Consider the following 25,187-nt stretch of genomic DNA (forward strand, 5'->3'; position numbering starts at 1 on the left):
TTCTGTGGTGGCCTGTGATGACGCTGGGGAAACAGAAGCCGGTGAGTAGAAATGCTGGATTTCCAGGCCTGTGATTGGCTCCTGCGCGCTTTGCCAGTTGTCTGTTCATGCAGTGATGTGTAACTGTGTTTCTTCTGATGGACGTGGTGTTTGAGGCACGGCATGCGGTCTCTAGGCCCAAGAGCTGTCTTTCAGAGCCATGTGCCATTTCTAGCATTTAGATACTTTATAATGTGAAACAAGCTCCAGAGTTAATAGGCACATGAGCTTTTCCATACATATATATATATATTTTCAAAGTGGCCTTCAGTTAGTATACATTATTTACAATTTGCTTTGCAAGGACCTGAGAATATAACAAATCCTTTGAATTGTGCAGGTCTATATGTGCTTGAACTGATGGAATATGAAGGGAGGTCATGTCTACTTGTGACCCTTGATCTCTCTCAGTTGAGCTGCAGCTGATTATTTCTGTGGAATACTTCTGAACATAACCATTTCCTCTCCCGTAACGTAAAATATGGATCGGTTTTACACCATGTTGATTTTACTCCCGGTAAATATTTGCCCTCATGTTGACCTATGCATATTGCAGAAGATTAAATTTGCTTCCTGCTAATTCAAAAAACCAGACACTATTTTTCATGACTTTTTTTTTTTTTTTTTTTAAACCTACATCTCATTTGATGTAGAGTGAAAAACTGTGACCTGAAACTGTTTTATCGCACATTGCTGAATGTCATCAAGGTCTGTTTACATTACCTTCAAATACATTTTTCCTCTTTACACAAGATTTTGGAATAAAAATGATTCATGATCACTGAATTACTGAAACTGAACTGCCATATTCTGAAAGAGGGGTCTCTCTGACAACAGAATGGCATGTTCTATTGCACAAACACTTATGGGGGGAAGAAATTCGTTTTGACAATTTTACAAATAACAGACATTGTAAACAGTGTGGAGACTCTTTGATTCAGTGCATTACATCACTGTTAAAGCAGGTTTTAATGATGGACGTGATAATCGTGACTTCATTCTCTTACTGTACATAAGTGTGAGGCTGTGGCATGCCTAGGCTTAGAAAGGCCAGTCAGAGCTCTCTCCCTCAGGCACGGCTAACCACACACCACAGCGCTGTGTAAAACACGCCAGGTTCACCTCTGCAAACTTCACTGTACTCAGTAACAACCATAAAATTACATCACAGCTTACACAGATTCTGCCATATTCATAAATGTTAAAAAAAAAAGTTGGGAATATTAAAATAAGATATTTTTTTACATACATTATTTAAAGTGCAGAGCAATGCGTGTACAGGAAATAAGTGTACTTCCTGTAATATCAGTAACGTGTTCTAAGGGCCGAGATCACATGGTGCAGACAGACAGGTGTCTCAGATCCTGGTGCTGGCGCTGGCCTCCTCTGGAATCACCGAAGACGAGTCTCCGTTGACGACGGCCTTGGCACACAGACCATGCCCTGCAGAGGGAGAAGAATGCAAGAGGACCACAGCCTCCGGTCACCTAGGGAACCACAGCCTCCGGTCTCCTAGGAACCACAGCCTCCATTCACCATCCCAAACGGCCAGAGAAACAGATCCACAACACTCACACTCAGTATCACCCAGGAAACATCTAAATGCCAGGTGTCAATTAAAAATCAAAAATACTTCAGTTTGCCAATTTGGCTTTTATATGTAATGGATTAATGATGGTTGTTTGCATTTATTTTTTCAAGCACATTTTTGGGAACTGATTATCAGTATGGAATTTAAATAAATTTTAACCATTTTGAATTTGTTAGCCATTAAAAATTTTTTTGGAAGAATCTTTCCTTGGGGATACTGCGAGCAACTGCCAAAGAGAAGCAGAAAAATCTGAGTTGGCCGCCTTTAAAAAGTGCATTCACACAGGAAACACTTAAAGGACAGAGACATTATACACTTTTAAAAGGTGCATTCACACACACTGCATACACATAGCACACACAAGTGAAGATGGTTCCTTTATGAATAGCTCAATAACAATGGTTCCTTTATAAATAGCTCAGTAACATAATGAGAGTGAGGACTGTTCCTTTAGGAATAGCTCAGTAACAATGAGAGTGTGGATGGTTCCTTTATGAATAGCTCAGTAACATAATGAGAGTGAGGATGGTTCCTTTATGAATAGCTCAGTAACATAATGAGAGTGAGGACTGTTCTTTTATGATTAGCTCAGTAACGATGGTTCCTTTATGAATAGCTCAGTAACAATGAAAGTGTGGATGGTTCCTTTATGAATATCTCAGTAACAATGAGTGCGGATGGTTCCTTTACGAATAGCTCAGTAACGATGGTTCCTTTAGGAATAGCTCAGTAACATAATGAGTGAGGACTGTTCCTTTATGAATAGCTCAGTAACATAATGAGAGTGAGGACTGTTCCTTTAGGAATAGCTCAGTAACAATATGAGTGAGGACTGTTCCTTTAGGAATAGCTCAGTAACATAATGAGTGAGGACTGTTCCTTTAGGAATAGCTCAGTAACATAATGAGTGAGGATGGTTCCTTTATGAATAGCTCAGTAACATGAGTGAGGACTGTTCCTTTAAGAATAGCTCAGGAACATAATGAGTGAGGACTGTTCCTTTAAGAATAGCTCAGGAACATAATGAGAGTGAGGACTGTTCCTTTATGAATAGCTCAGTAACATAATGAGAGTGAGGACTGTTCCTTTAGGAATAGCTCAGTAACATAATGAGTGAGGACTGTTCCTTTATGAATAGCTCAGTAACATAATGAGTGAGGACTGTTCCTTTAGGAATAGCTCAGTAACATAATGAGAGTGAGGACTGTTCCTTTATGAATAGCTCAGTAACATAATGAGTGAGGACTGTTCCTTTAGGAATAGCTCAGTAACATAATGAGTGTGAGATATTTGGGAGACTCACGGTCTGGCTCCTCCGTGCAGCCGTCGCTGTGGGACTCTGTGTCTGAGCACGTGCGGGAGCGCCGTTGGCCTAGCCGCTGGTGAGAATACGCACACTCCTTTGGCGAGTGACTCATCCTGCCAACATCAGAGTTTCACATACTGACACTGCAACCACAGCCAGGAGAAAAATGACGCATGTCTACTAATTATTCATATTTTATTGGGTTTTATTTTTGGAAAAAAAAGTTGGAAAAAAAGGTGGACCACATAATTGAAAGTGGAGTAAAATTCAGACTAGAAGTGGAAAATTCATGAAATAGCACTATTGATAATGGAAATCATTACTGATAATTGATAATGGAAGTGCACTAACCCTGAAGAAAAATATATTTAAACTCATTCTAAAGGCTGCGATATGATGTCACTGCAACAGAATGATTAAATGTCATTTAATAAAACACACTGGCCTTTCAACAAAAGAAGCTAAGCAATTTAAATGAAATATGACTGTACCTGTCAAAACTGTACGTCCCTGGGTGGCTGATGGATCGCTTCATCTAGAACAATGCAAAAATAAAAAGTATAATCAAAAATGTAACATTGAAATGTCTTAGGCGGGCTGTCCAAGTGTTCTCTCAAGCCTAAGTCGTGCAATAAAAAACAAAAAAAATTCTAAATGATTAGAAATGGTCTGTGACGTTCCTGGCCCAATTTCATGTTTTTACTACTTTCAAGTTTACATGTAAACTTAGACATGCTAAATTAACTACAGTAGAATCCGCTTCATTGCATTAAAGAGTGAAACGGAGACTTAGACGTCTGCTGTCAATGTGATCTTCAGCAGAAACTGCCTACCTTAGTCAAATTTAGCGGTTTTGTGTCTTTATAGGGCAATTGTCAGTTTATTTATGACTACTTTACCATACATACTTTACCATATTTATAGACCATTATGCAATGCTGTGTACATACATCTGCTGATGCATCTGGACACATCTTCAGTGATGTTCCTGGAATCATCGAGTGTTTTGGGTCTTTCAACATCATACACCCTCCTCCAGGTGACCCAGCCGGGGCTGATCAGACCCCAGCTTGTGTCCAGATGGCTAGCTACTTATGACCCCATGGCTCTCCTCTTTTGAGCCACAGCCATCTTGAAGCCCTCTTTGCCGCATCGGCGGTACTGCGGATGGCTCTCCTCTTCCTCTCTCCCTCGATGCCCAAATTGCTAAAGGCTAAAGAACGGGCTGCGAATCCCCTGCATCCAACCTCCACTGGGAGACACCTCACTCTCCACCCAGCCTGCTGACATTTGCTGACCAGTCCCGCGTACTTGGAGAGCTTCCTTTCAAAGGCCTCTTCCAAGCAATCTTCCCATGGGACTGTCAGCTCCAACAGCACAGCTTGCTTGGTGGACTCAGACACAAGAACAATGTCTGGTCGCAGGGTGGTTGCTGCGATATGGTTGGGGAACTTCAGCTGCCGTTCAAGGTCCACCAACAGTTGCCAGTCCCGTGCAGAGGTCAGGATGCCTGCAGATGTTCTTCTAGTGGGTTTTGGCTGCTCCCCAGCTCTGACAAAGGCGATGGTCTGCTTGGAGGGTCGGGACCGCTTTGCCCACTCAACTCCTGCGCTGATGGCTTCAGCGATGGTCTTCAGGACCTGATCATGCCTCCATCGGTACCGTCCCTCTCCAAGTGCCTTTGTGCAGCAGCTGAGGATGTGCTCCAGGGTTCCTCGCTTGGAGCACAGTGGGCATGCTGGTGACTCTGCTTTGCCCCATGTGTGCAGATTTGATGGGCTTGGAAGCACATCATACACTGCCTGGATGAGAAATTTGATGCGGTGTGGCTCGGCTTTCCAAAGCTCAGCCCAGGTCACTTTCCTCTCGACCACATTTTCCCATCTAGTCCAAGCCCCCTGTTGCTTCATTCCCACTGCCTTGCAGGTTCTTGTCTCCTCCACTGCTGCTCTCACCTCCTCCTGAACTAGGCGGCGCCTTTCCTTCCCTCTGATGGTGTTCATTTGGGGAGTTGGAAAGGATCCTAGCCCAGCTCGGCCTCGTGTGACCACTCCCACCAGCCTCTTGTGACACAGCCTTGCCTCTGCTTCCTGAACGGCTTCCTGTGCCCTCCACTTCCTGCCAGTCCTCACTTGGATCCCTGCTTTGGCCACCTTCGGATCACGTGAGTCCCTGTACTGTACCACTTCTCTGGCTCTTGTTACCTTGAATTCCTCCTCCAAGGATTTGAAGGGTAGTTGCAGTTTGTTGTGGTGTCCGTAGAGTGCGATTCTGCTCAGGCTCTTTGGCAGCCCCAGCCATCTCCTGAGGTGGTTGCTGACCCTCCTCTCTAAGGTCACGACTGTCGTGATCAGAACTGCATAGACGAGGAGGGGCCACAGGATTCTGGGAAGAATGCCATGCTGATACACCCAGGCTTTGAATTTCCCAGGTAGGCTAGACTTGTCCATAGCCTTCAGCCAGCTATCCAACTCGGTGCAGGTCAACTGGATGGATGTTGTCCCCCTCAGAGAGCTGTCAAAAGCCTTCCCTAAGCTCTTGACTGGCTTCTCTGTGATGGTTGGGATGGCTGTGCCTGCAATCTTGAATCGGAACTTGTCCTCCACCTTCCCTTTCCTCAGCACCATAGATCTAGATTTGGCTGCTTTGAAATGCATCCGGGCCCACTCCACCAGCTTTTTGAGCCCCTGCAGAATCCACCGGCAGCCTGGGACTGATTCTGTGGTGACTGTGAGGTCATCCATGAACGCCCTGATTGGTGGTTGCCGTTGAGCGGAATTCATTCTGGGCCCTCTGCACTCCGGTTCAGCAGACTTGGTGAGCATGTTCATGGCTAGGGAGAACAGTGTCACAGAGATAGTGCACCTTGTGATGATGCCGATCTCCACCTTGTGCCAGCTTGATGTTATTGCTCCTGAAGAGACCCTCATCCTGAAGTTGCTGTAGTAATCAGCGATGAGGTCTCTGATTCTGCTGGGGACGTGATGTTTGGTCAGTGTGAGCTGCACCAGCTTGTGTGGAATGGAGCCATATGCATTTGCCAGGTCGAGCCACAACACTGACAGATTGCCCTTGTTCTCTCTGGCCTCCCTGATGAGCTGTGTCACCACACCGGTGTGCTCCAGACAGCCTGGCATCCCTGAAATACCACCCTTCTGGACTGAAGTGTCGATGTAGGTATTCTTTGCCAGGTAGGTGCACAGCCGCTTGGAAACGGCGCTGAAGAAGACCTTCGCCTCGACGCACAGCAGGGAGATGATGTGGAACTGGTCTATCTGGGTGGAGTTTTCCTGCTTCGGGATCCACACCCCTTCAGCCACTCTCCACTGTTCTGGGATCTTCCCCCTTCTCCAGAAGACTCGCAGGATCTTCCACAGATGCAGCAGGAGTTTGGGACAGTTCTTGTACACTTTGTACGAGGTGCTACTTAGTCCTGGAGCAGAGCTTGCCCTTGCTTTGCGGACTACCTCTCTGACGTCCTTTAGCTGCAGATCCGACATGTCGAACTGCACATCCTGTTCAGGGGGGTCTATTAAGATGTTGCACTCTCCCAACTCCTGCACTCTTTCAGGGTGACTGTATGTCTTCTTCAGATGTTGGTCTATGTCTTCCTGCGAGCAGGCCAGTTTCCCACTGCGCTTCTGCCCCAGAAGCTCCTTGGTGAACTTGAAGGGGTTGGCAATAAAGGCCGCACGTTTTCTGGCCCTTTTGCGACGCCACCTCCGATGCCCAGCGGAGGACTCTGATCTTATTCCATAGGATGCACATCAGCTGGGCCAAGCCAATGCATTCCTCTTCTCATGCCTCCTTGTATTGGGACTTCAGCGCTTTCATCTCCTGCCTGATGTTGTGGATCTTCACCGCTCTTTGATTCTTCGAGTAAGCTGTTCTGGAGCTTTTCTTCTCCTCTTCTCCGAACCGTTCAGCTGCGATGCTGACAATGATTGTTGTCATGGCTTGTAGCTTCCTATCGGCCTCTGCCTTCACCGTTGCCTCCAGAATTTGGTTGACATCTTCGTCAAACTGCTTCCACAGTGAAGTCATGTTAGCTGCAGGCCATTTGATCCACCTCCTGTTAGATTGATGCTAGAGGGATTAGTTTGCAACACTTGGAGGTTCCGGGCACTATGGGGTGACTCCGGCCCTGGCACCTCCTGCGTCTCACCTGGTTGGACACCTGTGCGTTGTGCTGCTCCTGCCCCCACCAGACACTTCATCCTCGCTTGGTGATGTAATTTGATGTATAATATAATATAATTCCATGAAAATATTTGAAATATGCGCTAATGGGTTATGGAAATATGCAATCTCTTTACATTGGCATGAATGGAATGGATCCTACTGTATTAACATACACTGTTTTTGCCTATCTGTGCAGACTGAACTGAATTTCAGAAAATTCTAAAAATTATTTCAATACAGCAAGCTGGCATTTGTGTGGATTCATTAACTTAAAAGGTTCATTAATACTGCAATTGTATTGTGTAAGTTTTGAGTCACAAAAACAAACCGCATTTCAAGACATTACAACTCCAAATACCACAACTCCTGTAGAATGACCTTCAGTATAGGCTATATTTTCCTACAATTCTGGCACTTACAATATGCAACCCATCAATAAAAATTTTATTTTATAACCGACATCTCAATGCACTGTGGTGGTCTCTTGAAGACCAGAACTTTAGATTCTAAATGAAGCTAAATATCGGGAGACGACACGTCGAGTTGACGGTAAAGCCGGACCGACCGCAGTCGCTATCACACAAAGTCACCAGCTAAGCATGGAAAAGCCCTGCTAACACACAACACTTTCACAGTTTGGGCTTATATTATCAGGAACAACTCTGGGAACAGTTAAAGTAGGCCAGAAGCCAACAATGCATATTGTAACAGCATTTTTTGTATTCATAATGAAGAATTATTACGAGAGTTGTTCTCCCTTTCACCTCTAATTTAGTGAACTAGAGAGCCTGGTGACACGTTTGCCTTCCTGTTATGGCAAGTGGTGCAGTGGCATTAAGAAGAGGAGACGGCTGCGCAGTAGGGAAGAGGAGACGGGTGCGCAGTGGGGAAGAGGAGACGGGTGCGCAGTGGGGAAGTGGAGACGGGTGCGCAGTGGGGAAGAGGAGACGGGTGCGCAGTGGGGAAGAGGAGATGGTGGGGAAGAGGTGACTGGTGCACAGTGGGGAAGAGGAGACGGGTGCGCAGTGGGGAAGAGGAGACAGGTGCACAGTGGGGAAGAGGAAATGGTGGGGAAGAGGAGACGGGTGCGCAGTGGGGAAGAGGAGATGGGTGCGCAGTGGGGAAGAGGAGACAGGTGCGCAGTAGGGAAGAGGAGGTGGGTGCACAGTGGAGAAGAGAAGATGGTGGGGAAGAGGAGATGGGTGCGCAGTGGGGAAGAGGAGACAGGTGCGCAGTGGGGAAGAGGAGATAGGTGCGCAGTGGGGAAGAGGAAATGGTGGGGAAGAGGAGATGGGTGCGCAGTGGGGAAGAGGAGACGGGTGCGCAGTGGGGAAGAGGAGACAGGTGCGCAGTGGGGAAGAGGAGATGGTGGGGAAGAGGAGATGGGTGCGCAGTGGGGAAGAGGAGACAGGTGCGCAGTGGGGAAGAGGAGACAGGTGCACAGTGGGGAAGAGGAGATGGTGGGGAAGAGGAGACGGGTGCACAGTGGGGAAGAAAAGATGGGTGCACAGTGGGGAATAGGAGATGGGTGCGCAGTGGGGAAGAGGAGACAGGTGCGCAGTAGGGAAGAGGAGGTGGGTGCGCAGTGAGGAAGAGGAGATGGTGGGGAAGAGGAGACGGGTGCGCAGTGGGGAAGAGGAGATGGGTGCGCAGTGGGGAAGAGGAGACAGGTGCGCAGTAGGGAAGAGGAGGTGGGTGCACAGTGGAGAAGAGGAGATGGTGGGGAAGAGGAGATGGGTGCGCAGTGGGGAAGAGGAGACAGGTGTGCAGTGGGGAAGAGGAGATAGGTGCGCAGTGGGGAAGAGGAAATGGTGGGGAAGAGGAGACGGGTGCGCAGTGGGGAAGAGGAGATGGTGGGGAAGAGGTGACTGGTGCACAGTGGGGAAGAGGAGACGGGTGCGCAGTGGGGAAGAGGAGACAGGTGCACAGTGGGGAAGAGGAAATGGTGGGGAAGAGGAGACGGGTGCGCAGTGGGGAAGAGGAGACAGGTGCGCAGTGGGGAAGAGGAGATAGGTGCGCAGTGGGGAAGAGGAAATGGTGGGGAAGAGGAGATGGGTGCGCAGTGGGGAAGAGGAGACGGGTGCGCAGTGGGGAAGAGGAGACAGGTGCGCAGTGGGGAAGAGGAGATGGTGGGGAAGAGGAGATGGGTGCGCAGTGGGGAAGAGGAGACAGGTGCGCAGTGGGGAAGAGGAGATGGGTGCGCAGTGGGGAAGAGGAGACAGGTGCACAGTGGGGAAGAGGAGATGGTGGGGAAGAGGAGACGGGTGCACAGTGGGGAAGAAAAGATGGGTGCACAGTGGGGAATAGGAGATGGGTGCGCAGTGGGGAAGAGGAGACAGGTGCGCAGTAGGGAAGAGGAGGTGGGTGCGCAGTGAGGAAGAGGAGATGGTGGGGAAGAGGAGACGGGTGCGCAGTGGGGAAGAGGAGATGGGTGCGCAGTGGGGAAGAGGAGACAGGTGCGCAGTAGGGAAGAGGAGGTGGGTGCACAGTGGAGAAGAGGAGATGGTGGGGAAGAGGAGATGGGTGCGCAGTGGGGAAGAGGAGACAGGTGTGCAGTGGGGAAGAGGAGATAGGTGCGCAGTGGGGAAGAGGAAATGGTGGGGAAGAGGAGATGGGTGCGCAGTGGGGAAGAGGAGACGGGTGCGCAGTGGGGAAGAGGAGACAGGTGCGCAGTGGGGAAGAGGAGATGGTGGGGAAGAGGAGATGGGTGCGCAGTGGGAAAGAGGAGACAGGTGCGCAGTGGGGAAGAGGAGATGGGTGCGCAGTGGGGAAGAGGAGACAGGTGCACAGTGGGGAAGAGGAGATGGTGGGGAAGAGGAGACGGGTGCACAGTGGGGAAGAAGAGATGGGTGCACAGTGGGGAATAGGAGATGGGTGCGCAGTGGGGAAGAGGAGACAGGTGCGCAGTAGGGAAGAGGAGGTGGGTGCGCAGTGAGGAAGAGGAGATGGTGGGGAAGAGGAGACGGGTGCGCAGTGGGGAAGAGGAGACGGGTGCGCAGTGGGGAAGAGGAGACGGGTGCGCAGTGGGGAAGAGGAGACAGGTGCACAGTGGGGAAGAGGAGATGGTGGGGAAGAGGAGACGGGTGCGCAGTGGGGAAGAGGAGACAGGTGCGCAGTGGGGAAGAGGAGATGGTGGGGAAGAGGAGATGGGTGCGCAGTGGGGAAGAGGAGACAGGTGCACAGTGGGGAAGAAGAGATGGGTCGCGCAGTGGGGAAGAGGATATGGTGGGGAAGAGGAGACGGCTGCGTAGTAGGGAAGAGGAGATGGGTCACGCAGTGAGGAAGAGGAGACAGGTGCACAGTGGGGAAGAGGAGACAGGTGCACAGTGGGGAAGAGGAAACAGGTGCGCAGTGGGGAAGAGGAAGCGGGTGCGCAGTGGGGAAGAGGAGACGGGTGCGCAGTGGGGAAGAGGAGACAGGTGCGCAGTGGGGAGGAGGAGGTGGGTGCGCAGTGAGGAAGAGGAGATGGTGGGGAAGAGGAGACGGGTGCGCAGTGGGGAAGAGGAGACGGGTGCGCAGTGGGGAAGAGGAAGCGGGTGCGCAGTGGGGAAGAGGAGACGGGTGCACAGTGGGGAAGAGGAGACAGGTGCACAGTGGGGAAGAGAAGATGGTGGGGAAGAGGAGACGGGTGCGCAGTGGGGAAGAGGAGACAGGTGCGCAGTGGGGAAGAGGAGATGGTGGGGAAGAGGAGATGGGTGCGCAGTGGGGAAGAGGAGACAGGTGCGCAGTGGGGAAGAGGAGACAGGTGCACAGTGGGGAAGAAGAGATGGGTCGCGCAGTGGGGAAGAGGAGATGGTGGGGAAGAGGAGACGGCTGCGCAGTAGGGAAGAGGAGATGGGTCACGCAGTGAGGAAGAGGAGACCGGTGCACAGTGGGGAAGAGGAGACAGGTGCACAGTGGGGAAGAGGAAACAGGTGCGCAGTGGGGAAGAGGAAGCGGGTGCGCAGTGGGGAAGAGGAGACGGGTGCGCAGTGGGGAAGAGGAGACGGGTGCGCAGTGGGGAGGAGGAGATGGTGGGGAAGAGGAGATGGGTGCACAGTGGAGAAGAGGAGACAGGTGCGCAGTGGGAAAGAGGAGACAGGTGCGCAGTGGGAAAGAGGAGACGGGTGCGCAGTGGGGAGGAGGAGATGGTGGGGAAGAGGAGACGGGTGCGCAGTGGGGAGGAGGAGATGGTGGGGAAGAGGAGACGGGTGTGCAGTGGGGAAGAGGAGACGGGTGCACAGTGGGGAAGAAGAGACAGGTGCGCAGTGGAGAAGAGGAGACAGGTGCGCAGTGGGGAAGAGGAGATGGGTGTGCAATGGGGAAGAGGAGATGGGTGCGCAGTGGGGAAGAGGAGACAGGTGCACAGTAAGGCTTTACCTGCGCTGTATGCAGTGGGGAAGAGGAGACAGGTGCACAGTAAGGCTTTACCCGCGCCATAAGCAGTGGGGAAGAGGAGACGGGTGCGCAGTGGGGAAGAGGAGACAGGTGCGCAGTGGGGAAGAGGAGATGGTGGGGAAGAGGAGATGGGTGCGCAGTGGGGAAGAGAAGAGGGGTGCGCAGTGGGGAAGAGGAGACGGGTGCGCAGTGGGGAAGAGGAGACAGGTGCACAGTAAGGCTTTACCCACGCCGTATGCAGTGGGGAAGAGGAGACAGGTGCACAGTAAGGCTTTACCCGCGCCGTATGCAGTGGGGAAGAGGAGACAGGTGCACAGTAAGGCTTTACCCGTGCCGTATGCAGTGGGGAAGAGGAGACGGGTGCGCAGTGGGGAAGAGGAGATGGTGGGGAAGAGGTGACTGGTGCACAGTGGGGAAGAGGAGACAGGTGCGCAGTGGGGAAGAGGGAAGGGGTGCACAGTAAGGCTTTACCCGTGCCGTATGCAGTGGGGAAGAGGAGACGGGTGCGATGACGGAGGCCGCCGAGGTGGAATGGAACATTTCCGGCTTGAACTTGGCGTTGGCGATTTTCATACATTCTTCCAGTGTTTTAATAAAGGTATTGCATGTGGCACTCAGTAAGGAAGAGGCGTCATTTAAGGTCTGAAAGACAAGACAAAAAAACCCACAGGAAGTCTTTAAAAAAACAAAACATTTTTTTAAAACATTCTGGTACAAAATGAGGGTTTCAGATCTGGATAACTTACGGCTCACACTACAGCTGACTTAAATCAGCCGTAGAAAACAAAATAAACTTGTTTAATAGTTTGCCCTACACTGCCAAACAAATAAACCCTTAGTAAGGGGCATTTCACTGCAGCCAGCACTGCCAATGTTGTGAATTTAGTGACATCCTTTTATGCTCAAGTGGACTGCAAGAAAACTAGCTGAAAATTGAAGTACTGTCCACTGCGTGGACTGTATTCTTAAAAATTAAAAAATTAAAAAGACAAGTCATGAGATGCCTGGTCATTGGATTACCAACTTGTGTTGAACAGGTTGCAGTTATGCTACTTTTCCCCCACACAGTACGTGGCATTTTGAGTGTGTTCCGGCAGTGCTGGGGTCACCTCTGTACTGGACGTTGTGTGGTCGGCTTCTTCGTAATCAGCAGATCTCTGTATGGTGTGGACCTGCTGTGTAAGTAAATCACAGTAGAGTCGCAGCTCCGACATCTTTGTTTTCAAAGTCTCTGTGGTTTCTGTGATATCTGCAGCAGAAAAACACAAACAAAACATGGAAATCCACAAGTGAGAGCTAAAACTGCATTATTTTAACAGTAATTCATTTCCATTAGGACTATATGTAAGTCCAGAAGCAATATACTCCTCATAAATGATTTCAACAGCACAAGCAATACACAGCTTGATGACTGAACATGCAGCTGTAAATAACAGATATATTGTGTTACTGAACCAGTCAGTAGTGCTTCTGTTCTCACTGTCTTAGGTCAGTACCTTTTTCTTTTTTCGTTCTGGTGTCAATCAAACAGGCTTTTGAACTTCCTAGAACCACCAGCCACTTCTGTCTCTCGGCCGCATTGACAGCCTTCACGTAAAAATGCTGCTCTCCCGGAATGATGAGCTCCAGTCTGGTATTGTCAGTCGGGTGAACTGTTAGGAAGAACGCACGGAAAAATCTGAGACAAAGAAATTCATCCTGAAGCAAAATGCCATTGGAGAACCTGCTATACAATACTACAATGGTGTGAAGACGAGATTATTTTTCAGTAGTTTACTTAGCTTACATATCTCTACAACTCTACTGTCTACGGATAATGTATAGTTATGAAGCCTAAATTCGGCCCCTATAATAGACTTAATCTTACCTTTAATTTCACAGACCGACATTTTAATACTTCCTTTGCTGCCTTTACGGACATCATCCTGAGAATCATAATATGAAAGAATACCATTTCCCAGTACGAACCAGCGAGGTTGCCAACCTGAAACCAAATGCAATTTGAGAAATGTTATGTTTGACAGCACTGAATCTGGATGAAATAGCTATTTTGTTTTTAAATGCAAATGACACCAGAATCCCAATTTACCAGCGTTAAAAACGCTACGACATGCTTTATTAACAGCAAACTGGAATATTCATTAACAGATGAACTGCAGTAACGTTAACTACACAAACTAATAATCTGAGATCTGCATGAACGAACTATAACACAATCACAACAACCAAATACAATAAATAGTTATCGTTAAACATGCAGCAATTATGGACTAAAAACGAATAGTATGAATATAGCCTAGGTAAATATCTAGTAAGCGCTAGTGAACGCTGCCACTGCTTGCGAGGCCATCCGCTAGTGTTAGCTGCACAACCCATCACCACCGTTGGCTGCATTAGGATAATTTTAGGTAAACAACTAGACCTAAGCTACTGGTCATCTAGTCAGATGCTACTTTACTTAGCCAGCTAGCTCCAGTCACATAATATCATTTACCCAATTAAAACACTTACCAGTGATGTAATTTGTCCATTTGTACAGAACTCCCTCCATAATTTATGTAAATAAATACCGAAGCTCCCGCTGTTACCCCCAGCTTCAAAATATGTTTGCTAGCCAGCTAGCTCTAGTTATCTATTTTATGGCAAACTGGGAAGGCAGGTTAAGGTTAAACCTTATCCTATCAAAATGTAGCTAGCTAGCTATCTAACTAGCTAGCTATATTCCTAAAATGCGATAGCTACAAATATTAAGCCATACGATAAACATTATGAATTGCGACAGGCTGTGGCACGCTGCTATTAACACTAGTCAGAGTTCATTTCCTGAGCTACCTTCAATTAGTCAAGACCTGGCTAGTCAGCTAGTAAGCAATAAATTCAACCATTTTAAATACCAAGCTACAAGTAAGCTAGCTAAATAACTCTCCCACTGACCCTGACATGTTGTTAACTTCCTGTTTGTCCGGGACGCCAAGGCATGTGAATTGACAGCTCATCATCCAATGGAAAATAAGAAGGAGGAGCCGGAGCCCAGTGCAGTTTAAAGGGACATAGCTTTGAAAACATGACAAAGCTATGTCACTTCACGTTTTGGCATTATTATTCTGCAAAATATCAGAATCCTCAAACTCCACAATTTATTAGATTTTAGCTTGCCATATTTTTTGTGCCAGATTTCTCCTTTCATTTATATATTTAACATTACTTAATTACATAAACGGATCCATGCAATGGCATTCATATAAACATGCTACGTTCTCCTCTTCTACTGGCAGCCCTAATCCTGTGATCTCCTACATGTCCCATAATTCCTTCACACTAGTGAAAGCGCATGTCAGCGTCGACGCTGCTTTTAATATCCCAGAATGCATGCTGCAGTCACAGAAACCATGTCAACAGACTTGCAACTTTTGCAGCAGGTGGAACAAGTTCACGTGGAAAGCATCCCACTGGACACCATTGCGCATTTATGACTAACAATAATAAAACAAGGAAATATGATGGGCCCACCAGTTGATGCAGGACCACATTCTCTCCCAAAAAGCAGGCACTATAACTGCCAGAGCAGCTGTGCCTGCTGCATTCGTCTGTTTCTGGCTCAGGGGGCATTGTGAAGTTCAGCCCCTCATTAATTCACTATCACGTGATTGTGTATTTTGGTACATTGTTTTGCGCATGCGCACGCACAGTGGTTCTTCACTTACCCACTTCACTCCTGGTGTGCTGCTGAATTCAGTGTCTGTTTCTCCTGTATAATCTCCTGGTACTTTGATGTAGGCTACTGATTTCAAACAAACGTTTACCATGTCTTACTGATTTTCATGGTTTTGTGGTTTTAAGATAATGTCAGCATTTCTAGTAAAGAATTTTAATGATTAACCAGATATGATACAGTAGACAGTGTAAATTGGTGAATAATGATCCAAAGATGGCTAATATGAATAAGAAGTATTACTTTTGCAATTGCTGTTGGTGCTGGTGCCTTTTCTGGTCTGGACAAACTAAAAAGTATGCTACGTGATTAAAGATAGGCTTTAAGCATTATGATATCAGTTCACACTCGCAATTTACCAAAACGATTGTTTTCAGCTGCTCCACCTTTGTGTGTGTGTTCAGTAGCTGACAGGCAGGCTTACTAGTATTTGGCCAGATGTAACAGAAGTTACACTCAATTAAGTTCAAACAGACAATCAAAATTATCATTGTCAGTGGCTTCATCTTTGTTAATTTGTTGTATCCTATCCATCCAAACTTTGCTGAGTTGGAATAACGTTAAAAATTAAGTTATCAACACCATCTCCCTACTAAATTTTATTTAGTTATTTACATATTGGGGATGGAGCAAACTCTTTGACCAAACATAACGCTTTTAAAAAACAATCCAGCCATTGTGGCTATTGTAAAATGTTGATTGTGTTGTCCATTTGAGAAATTTCTTTGTGGATTTTGATGAGTGCTTGTGGTCATTTTCATGGTTAAAGATCCACTTGTGTTTCATCCTCCTGTTGGAGTCAACCACGTTTGGCTAAAACGTCTGATTTGGGTAGAGTTCATGATGCTGGTGATTTTTACAATGGCACCAAGACCAGTGGAAGCAAAACAGACCCACAATGCTGTGTTACACCACCACCATATTTTCCCATCCCACCATATGTTCCCACCCTACCCTATGTTCCCTACCCTATGTTCCCACCCTACCCTATGTTCCCTTCCTACCCTATGTTCCCACCCTACCCTATGTTCCCTCCCTACCCTATGTTCCCACCCTACCCTATGTTCCCACCCTACCCTATGTTCCCACCCTACCCTATGTTCCCACCCTACCCTATGTTTCCACCCTATCCTATGTTCTCACCCTACCCTATGTTTGCATCCTACCCTATGTTCCCACCCTACCCTATGTTCCCTACCCTGTGTTCGCATCCTAGCCTATGTTCCCACCCTACCCTATGTTCCCTGCCTATGTTCCCACTCTACCCAATGTTCCCACCCTACCCTATGTTCCCTCCCTACCCTATGTTCCCTACCCTACCCTATGTTCCCATCCTACCCTATGTTCCCACCCTACCCTATGTTCCTTCCCTACCCTATGTTCCCTACCTTATGTTCCCACCCTACCCTATGTTCCCACAGGCATGGGGTTCTTTTCTGTGAATGCTTCACTTTTATGATGCCAAACTGGCTGTTGGTGTGCCTAGCCAAAGACTCTATTTTCATCTTATCTGATCAAAGAACCAAGTACCAATACAATTTTGCCAAGTCCAGGTGCTTCGATTTGGTTATTGCTCCCAATAAAGGTTTTATTTTTGGCAACCTTTCCAATTGCTTATCATGACCAAGTCAAATTGTAGATTTGAATACTTAGTTACTCCAAGATCTGCTATTCTCCAGCTGTGACCATTGGATTTTTAATTGCTTCGCAAAGCATCTACCTCACTGCCCATGGGGGGAGATGCACTTGCATCTTCTACTAGGCACTGTTCCAGCAGTATTACTGCATTTCTTTCACCCTTGTTGTTAAATAAAAATGATTTCTTATCCATCCAAATACATTCATTTTTTGCATTTGTGTCACTTTTTGCTGATAAGACTTATATATTTATATATTTATATATTTTGCGCATTTTCCGCAGAAAGCGTTTTTTTCCCTCTTTCAACATTCATCTTTAAAGACATATTAAACATGTACACGAGATGATCTTAAACTAGTAAGTGGAATGTTTATTCAGTTGTCTGTTTCGTGCTCATTGAGTGATTTATGTAGGCCAACAACCATTTGCCTGCCTTGTGAGTTATTTCCCCACGTCATGGATGACAGATGGATTTTACATGTGTACACCCCTGTGAAACAGGAAACCATGGAAGGCCACATGGCAGTACCTCTTAAGGATAAAATTGTTAATTGTGCATTTCTAAGTTTAGTTAGAGATTTATATATATATATATATTTGCATTACATTTTCTAAAAGGTATTTGCAATATAATTCAGTATATTCAATTTCGATTAGACCCTCTAGTGTCCTAAATTGCTTGTGCAAAGAACATTGTGACAAAACATATTTAGAGACATGGACAATTATATTTGAAACCTGCTATCCATTACATCCAAGCCAATTATTTAAATTTAAATATCCATCAAAAATGTGAGATTTTCTCCAGGGTTGTGGATACATTGATTGAGAAAAATTTAGACAAAGATTGATATTCCATTCCTTTTGTTTTACACAACTTGTAAAACAAGTACTTCAGCGACAGGCTAGATGGCGCTCTTACACAACAAGTATGCCAAGGTATGAACATCGAACTCCGCTGAGCAATCTACACAATTTAATCAGCGTTGCTTTCAGTTTTCTCTGTGTACTTCTGCATTAATGATTTAATTTGGTACCATTGTATAAACACTCATAAGTGTGCAACTGTCTGTGAGCAGCTGATTGGATCTTTGCACCATAAACTTTATTGCTGTACCATTATTCTAATTGAGATGCTCAAAAAGTGCACACTGCATCATGAAGAATTTTATTTTGTTTCTGCGAATAATTTAGTGCAAGCTAAGCATGTCTCTTAATTTGAGGATAAGTTGATAGTTTAAGGGAAAGTAAAAGGTTTTCTACTTTAATGGCTGTTGCCAGGATCTGGACGGTCCTGCCCTGGATGACGACAGAGATGTCTGCAGTATTTACAAGCTCCAGGGAGAAAGCCCCGATCACAGAGGGCTGCTGAGGCATGGCTGCCTGCCAGACACAGGACACATAAGGGGGGACTAGCAGGGATCTGATCTGGGAGCTACAGTACATTTAACAACCAGAAATGCAGAGCCAGCCATTTCTTTTAATGAATATCCCATTTTAGAGATATTAGCAAATCATTAGCAATCGAGACATAAAACAAATTCTGACTGACAGGCAGTCTCCAATGTAATGTACATTAATAATATAAAGAGACATCATTTACTTCCATTAAATATTTCTGCTGCATTAATTGCCGACTGAAACCAAATAGCTTTGACATCTGGGTGCAAGGTGAGTCTAAGACGTCTTACTGCAGGAAGCATGGGCCCTTTGCTAAATTAGTGCACTCTGTTTGACCTGATTTGGTTTCATTTTTTTAGAAAAGAAAAGATGCCCAGAGACTGAGATGACTTTTAGGTGCTTTCGAGACAGCAGGAACAAGAGCAAAGTGCTCGTTTTAGCCCAGCAGTTCAGGCCTGATGACTGTATTTAGACACACTGAATTCCGCCCCCCCCCCCCCCCCCCCCCCCCCCCCCCCGCACTGAGCAGGTCAGGTCGTGACGTAAACCATGTGTTTCTAACGAGAGCCAGACGTGCAGAAGGAAAAGAACTCCTTCAGACACAAATGCGTCTGCCGTACCCCTTTACCCTGAATCGGAAAGAGTCCTGCTAAATATGTCTCAGCAAAATGAGTCAAGCACATGGCAAACTTACAGGTGAGACCTCCTGTTGATGATCATTTGGTCATAATCATTTAGTCCTAAGACCAAGTAATACATTTTTGTAAGGGACACTTTTTAACCCTGATTTAACTCATGGTTAACTCATGAACTCATAACTCATTGTACTATGCTGAAACTTACACTACATGGGACAATCAATAATAATAAAATAGATAATATTTTACATTACAGGCATTTAGCAGAGGCTGTTATCCAGAGCGACTTAGACAACTTTTTACACAGCATTTTACACTGTATCCATTTACAGCATATATCTGGACATATTCTGAAGCAATGCAGGTTAAGTACCTTGCGCAAGGGTACAACAGCAGTGTCCTACCTGGAAATCAAACCTGTGCCATTTAGGTTGCAAGACCAACTTCTTACCCATTATACTACACGGCCACCCTATTGTCCCTGCATGTATTTTTCATGTCGAAGACACTTGTATCAGGTAAAACAAAAATTATACTTATTTTTTGCTGGGTCTCAGAAGGGTATGAAGGCATCCTGGAGGACAGGTATCAATAACATCTTAATGTTCCGAATGTGATTGTTGCAATGTTATCTTCTCATGAATGACCGTTCATAATTTTGCAGATTTGGAAAGTTTCTCATTTTAATTGTATATTTTTTTTAGATTCAGATTTTGTTTATTTATTTATTTATCGCTGCACTGATAAAACTTGAATGCTCTAAGACCTGCCGTAGTCCTGGCGACCTTCCTTGTGGAGATACTGAAAATTGGATTTGATAAATGGGAATATTTACCCCCCAGCTTTTTGGGAATGTTGTGGGAACTGATAAAACCTTATCCGGGAGAACCCTGTGCTTCCTAGGAAGTGCTGAGCATGAGGAGGCTTGGGGGCGGGGTGAGTGGAGCTCAGCATAAACACACACGCATGTAGCAGTCCTGGTGTGTGTGTGACACAGCGGTGCTGGTCCTTGTGTGTGTGTGTGACGCAGCGGTGCTGGTCCTGATGTGTGTGTGACACAGCGGTGCTGGTCCTGGTGTGTGTGTGACGCAGCGGTGCTGGTCCTGGTGTGTGTGTGACGCAGCGGTGCTTGTCCTGGTGTGTGTGTGACGCAGCGGTGCTGGTCCTGGTGTGTGTGTGACGCAGCGGTGCTGGTCCTGGTGTGTGTGTGACGCAGCGGTGCTTGTCCTGGTGTGTGTGTGACGCAGCGGTGCTGGTCCTGGTGTGTGTGTGACACAGCGGTGCTTGTCCTGGTGTGTGTGTTTCGGAGCTCCTCAGCTGGCCTCCATCACTGGTCCTGCAGGCTGTAAATATGGGCTCGGTGCCAGATGGGGGCTGATGGGGGCTGATGGGGGTTGGTTTGGGGCTGATGGGGGCTGATGGGGGCTGGTTTGGGGCTGATGGGGGCTGATGGGGGCTGATACTCAGACTGGCTGCCCTGGGGCTGCAGGCGCTCAGAACTGCTCCCATTGTGATTACAGGCCTCTGTGGAGTGCTGCTTAAAGACCAGCAGAAAACTGGTTCTGCAGCAGCTGATAATCCTTTTCACACCTCCTCTTTCCCAGGCTTTTTGTAGTCTTTTTCTTCTTCTTTTTCTCATCTTTTAAACATGGAAAAAGAAAACAAACAGAAAAGAGAAGGGAAAAAAATACATTATAAAAGCTCAACATGTTAGGAGGTAATTTTTGCGCAGAATGTCAAATCTGAGTACAAATAGGGCACATGTTCATTTTTATAAACCAAACCTACAGAGTGTCTGACTGACTCCATACAGAGTCACAGTGGCCCTTTGTCCCCGCGTGAAATGCATCTATTGTGTCCAGAATGGTGCATCATCGAGGATGGGGAGAGAAACATCCCCAAATTACACAGAGCCTTCAGTTTCGTAAGCACAAAAAATGTACGACAAGCAGTTTCCACTGACGCCAGCCAACGCGAAAGGCAAAAAGGACAGAATGAGACTACCAGGCTGCAGATTCTCTGAACCACCGCTTTGAACATATTTAGATACTCTTGTTTTTTTAATCCAATATTCTGAGTTCTAAATCAGGAGAAATTGAAATCAGTTTCCTATTGCTGAATAAGAATGAGTGATAGCCTCCATACACAACGCTACAAGTGAACCGTAGCATGTATGCAGCTGGCCAAGTGTGTATGCAGCCCGCCTCTGGAAAATATGAAAAAACAATTGGGCCAAAAACTGTGTGTTCTGTTCTTTTCATTATCCATGTATTTTTCCAAGAGGTTTTGGAAGAGGAGAAAAGCTGAGCCTGAGCTCAAAAACAATGTCCAGAGAGCCCGGGAGTGGTCTCGAGCACAGAAAGCCCGCCCCTCGGGATCAGAGTCAGCTCATCTAAATATTTAAGAGTAACTGTTCTGGGACACACGCTGTTCTTGTTGTTTTTAAACCATCAGAATAGGCACAGCACAAAACTTACGGCTGGGACTGACAACCATTCAGCTTTACCATCTTGATCTACAGAATCCTTGCTTTAGGTCTGAAGGGTGCATTGCATGTCCTCACTCCCCAGACGCTGTTGTCTAGAGGGACTTACGGTGAAAAAGCCAGCATAGGCAGAGAACAGTGACATCATGGAGCCTCCAGTGCACTTTCTCCTCTCCAGTCTCTGGCAAAGTATTGTGATTTAATAATATGAGAGGTTCTGCTTCTAGAACGATTCCCCAGCGCCGCTAGTTTACAGAGAAAGGCGTGTCTGTGTGGGGAGAGGGAGGGGAACGAGGGGAATACGTTCTGATGAAAGAAAGAAAAAAAGTGGTTGTCTTTTTTCTGAATACTCACAGAGAACAGTCCAATCCACCATTTTACATTCTGAACGGTGTCCCAAAATGCAGAGGAGCCAAAGGCTCCCTTTGTGCGTTCTGTAGCAGTGCAGGCAAGCATTCCCACAGGATCACTTCTGAAACAAAAGGAGGAACCAAATTTGGGAGGGAACTTGTCTCTGCTGGGGAGGGAAAACTATGGGGGCGGGGAGGGGGTGCACACAAAACAGGAGACACACAATGGAGCCCTGCGTACATGGACAGAGCCCCACTCCGCTCAGACTGCCAAAGGAATTAATGCATTTCAGAAGCCTTCAGCGGCTCCCCAGACTCCGCGAGACCACAAACACAGAGTGCAGTGCATATATCTGCCACTAGGGTCCACTGTAACTCCCTGAAAAGTGATGATTTCACAAATCTTTCCATCATGCAGTCCTACCCAGCTACCCACAAACAAGCTGTTTCTGATTTCTTTTCTCTTTTTTTTAATACAAGGAAGCTGACGTGTCCTTTGTGTCCATTCCAAAAAGATTTAAAGAGAGAGAGAGAGTGAGAGAGAGAACAGTTTTAAGCCTTTCCCCCCCAAATGAAATAAGCGATGAGAAAAATGCAAAGTTTAACCACAGTGTGCATAGATATTTCTGTGCCACTGAAATGTAAAAGTGAAAGATCACCATCTCTATATGACAAAAGGTGTGTGTTTGTACACATCAAAGGCATATTCAAACCGTTAAGCCAACACACGTCGAAGGTGTCGTTTTACGAGTGCGTTGTTGTGTCACATGTGGCTCGTACATCATGGCGGCCCAATCTCCTCTGACAGGTCCCTCTTTTTATTATGGGGCCCAGACAAAGAGCTGACTCCTGTGTAAACATGCATCCAGACCTGTTTACACTGGGAGGGGGAAACTCAGGAGGGCCCAGAGTAAACATGGCTGTCTGTCCTGGTGCTCTCACAGGCGTGCTCTCCCCTGCGACTGCAGGATCTGCCTGGAACATTACGCTGCATTACATTCATTTAGCAGACGCTTTTATCCAAAGCAACGCACAAAAAGTGCAAATCATGGTCATTGGACAACTACAAAACTCAGGTTCAATAAGGTACAATACTAATTCAGATATTTATAGCCAAGAATACAGTTCAGTTCCAGTAAACATTTTTCTGGCCTAAGTTATGCCAAGCCAAACTAGGGAGAAGAACAAGCTACAATATTAGGACAAATACAAATTACAAGAAGTGCTGGAATGGGGGTACATGTACCTGAGTGTCATGAAAGGGGGGATTTAAAGTGAAATTAAACTTTAAATACTTTAAAACTTTCAGAAAGAGACTGTTTAATGGTGACTTCCTTTCAGGACAACCAGAGGACTGGACAGCAAGTGCATCTGAACATGTCATAAACTCTCATTTTACATTCCTCACCAACTGCAGCCTTCATTTTATGAAAATGAAAGTTATGCAAACAGAACAGAAGGTTTTTAAACATATTCTTACATTTGTCCCTTTTAACCACACTTTCTATCAAATTATAGGCTGTGTGTAAAAATTGTTGGGCAGGCCAGTTTCCTGTACATTAAATTTAGACCAGATAAACATATAATTTGATAGTCTCGCTGCCCTTTTGAATACCCAAAGTTGGATATATTTGAATTAAATTAAATATTTGAGAGAATGTAGGACAATACAGTAAACACAAACCTTCTCTGTCCAGTGAATGTAACAGTCAGTGTTATCATTTGAATTGCATTTAATGTCTTCAAAATAATTTACCGGAGTTAAGACAAGCACTAATTTAAATAAAATTATACCTATCTAACTTCCTGTCTACTTCTAATTTGTTGGTTGCCTAATCTCATCTTGTAATCAATGTATCTCATATCAGTGAGAAGAAAGATACATGTTCAGAATCAGAATCAGAATCAGAATCAGAATCGGGTTTATTGCCAAGTAGGTTTACACATACAAGGAATTTGTTTTGGTCAGGTGGTGCGTAACAGTGAACATAAAATAAGATAAAATAAGATAAATAGAGTAAGACTGTAAGAATGAGTAAGAATGTGTAAAACCCTTTTACTTTTGTAATGTACTAGATTGGTGTGATGTGTTCACATGCAGCTCAGCTTTACTTGACATCATACTGTAAGAACTCCTCTAGGTGACCTCTGCTAGCCCTCAGACCGTAAGAACTGCTCTAGGTGAACTCTGCTAGCCCTTGTACCGTAAGAACTGCTCTAGGTGAACTCTGCTAGCCCTCAGACCGTAAGAACTGCTCTACGTGAACTCTGCTAGCCCTCAGACCGTAAGAACTCCTCCAGGTGAACTCTGCTAGCCCTCAGACCGTAAGAACTGCTCTAGGTGAACACTGCTAGCCCTCGTACCGTAAGAACTCCTCTAGGTGACCTCTGCTAGCCCTCATATCTGGAAAAGGAATTAGGCACATTCTTCTGCCCCAAGGAAAATGTAAAAAAGGACTAAATCTAGCATTCTGTTGATCTTCTGCAGAAGGAAATACCTATATGCTCCAAGGTGAAGCTACGCACCTACAGTATATGCCTGTATGCAAGAAGGTGAAACTACACACACACACAAACATGTACAGACACACATGCACGTACACACGCACACACACCACACATAGGTGCACACACATGCTCACAGCTTGAATATTTATAATGCTATAGTGTGTTTGTAGATGAAGATGGTTGAAACTTGGTTGAAGATAGTAGACAGATTAATACGGGTTGTTCCGGCATTGCGCCCTGCTAGTCTCTCACCTGCAGGCAGGAGAAGTGGATATCGGTCAGTGTTGTTTTTACAAGGGATCCAACCTCTTTTTGCTGCCTAGACATGTTGGAACCTCTTTTTTGTCGTTTCACATTTCTTTAAATAATAACAACAACAAAAAATTCTTGGTGGAAGTATGTAAGAGCTAAGAACACAGTGCAAGGATGAAAGATCTGAAACATTCATGATTAGACACAACATCAAGAATTGTGTGTTTCTGTAAACATTTATTTTTTACAAAAAAGTCACTAGTATACATGGCTCTGTATTAATTTCTTCCCACAATCCGCATCCCATACAAAGAAACAGCACACAAGGTTCTTCTGTTTTCCACATTTCCGGAGTGTGTGAGATGGAGGTGTGGCTCGATCTGAGATGAGAAATGGGCTTAGGCATGTGATTGGCCAGAAACTTCAAGAAGCCATGAAGCCAGGACAGGTACAAGGGCTGTGGACATGGAGGTCTGCCAGGCATATCCAACATGCAGATACACATCACAGAGGCATATGGTTTTACAACATACCTACCTACCGACTCTTCAGAAAGAAAATAATCTTTTTATGTGTGCGTGCGTACGCATGCACACATATGCACGCACTAAACAATTTATATGTATTATTATTTTGGAGCTCTCCTTCGAGTTCTTTTCTTGCTGTTTACACATTTCAATGTAAACAAAATATAAATCTGAATGTAT

At 46.0% G+C, this 25,187-nt stretch overlaps 2 protein-coding genes across 2 annotated transcripts in view; both read right to left on the reverse strand.

Annotated features, from left to right (window-relative positions):
* Nucleotides 1-961: 961 nt before the first annotated feature.
* Nucleotides 962-14,469, reverse strand: plekha3 (pleckstrin homology domain containing, family A (phosphoinositide binding specific) member 3). Its single transcript, XM_035393435.1, has 8 exons — nt 14,007-14,469; nt 13,363-13,479; nt 12,992-13,147; nt 12,605-12,744; nt 11,967-12,137; nt 3,428-3,471; nt 2,934-3,049; nt 962-1,482 (listed from the first exon to the last, which is right to left on the reverse strand). Exons 1-8 carry the CDS (start codon nt 14,044-14,046, stop codon nt 1,397-1,399), a joined length of 870 nt encoding a protein of 289 aa, XP_035249326.1. The 5' UTR covers nt 14,047-14,469; the 3' UTR covers nt 962-1,396.
* Nucleotides 14,470-20,212: 5,743 nt separating this feature from the next.
* Nucleotides 20,213-25,187, reverse strand: part of LOC118214343 (proline-rich protein 36-like) — a 12,072-nt gene continuing 7,097 nt past the window's right edge. Inside the window, exon 3 of the mRNA XM_035394244.1 lies at nt 20,213-20,384. Coding sequence (XP_035250135.1) covers nt 20,213-20,384 — 172 coding nt within the window. The remainder of the gene's footprint in view (nt 20,385-25,187) is intronic.

Source organism: Anguilla anguilla, chromosome 15 (genome assembly GCF_013347855.1).
Source record: "Anguilla anguilla isolate fAngAng1 chromosome 15, fAngAng1.pri, whole genome shotgun sequence".
NCBI classification, from domain to species: Eukaryota; Metazoa; Chordata; class Actinopteri; order Anguilliformes; family Anguillidae; genus Anguilla; species Anguilla anguilla.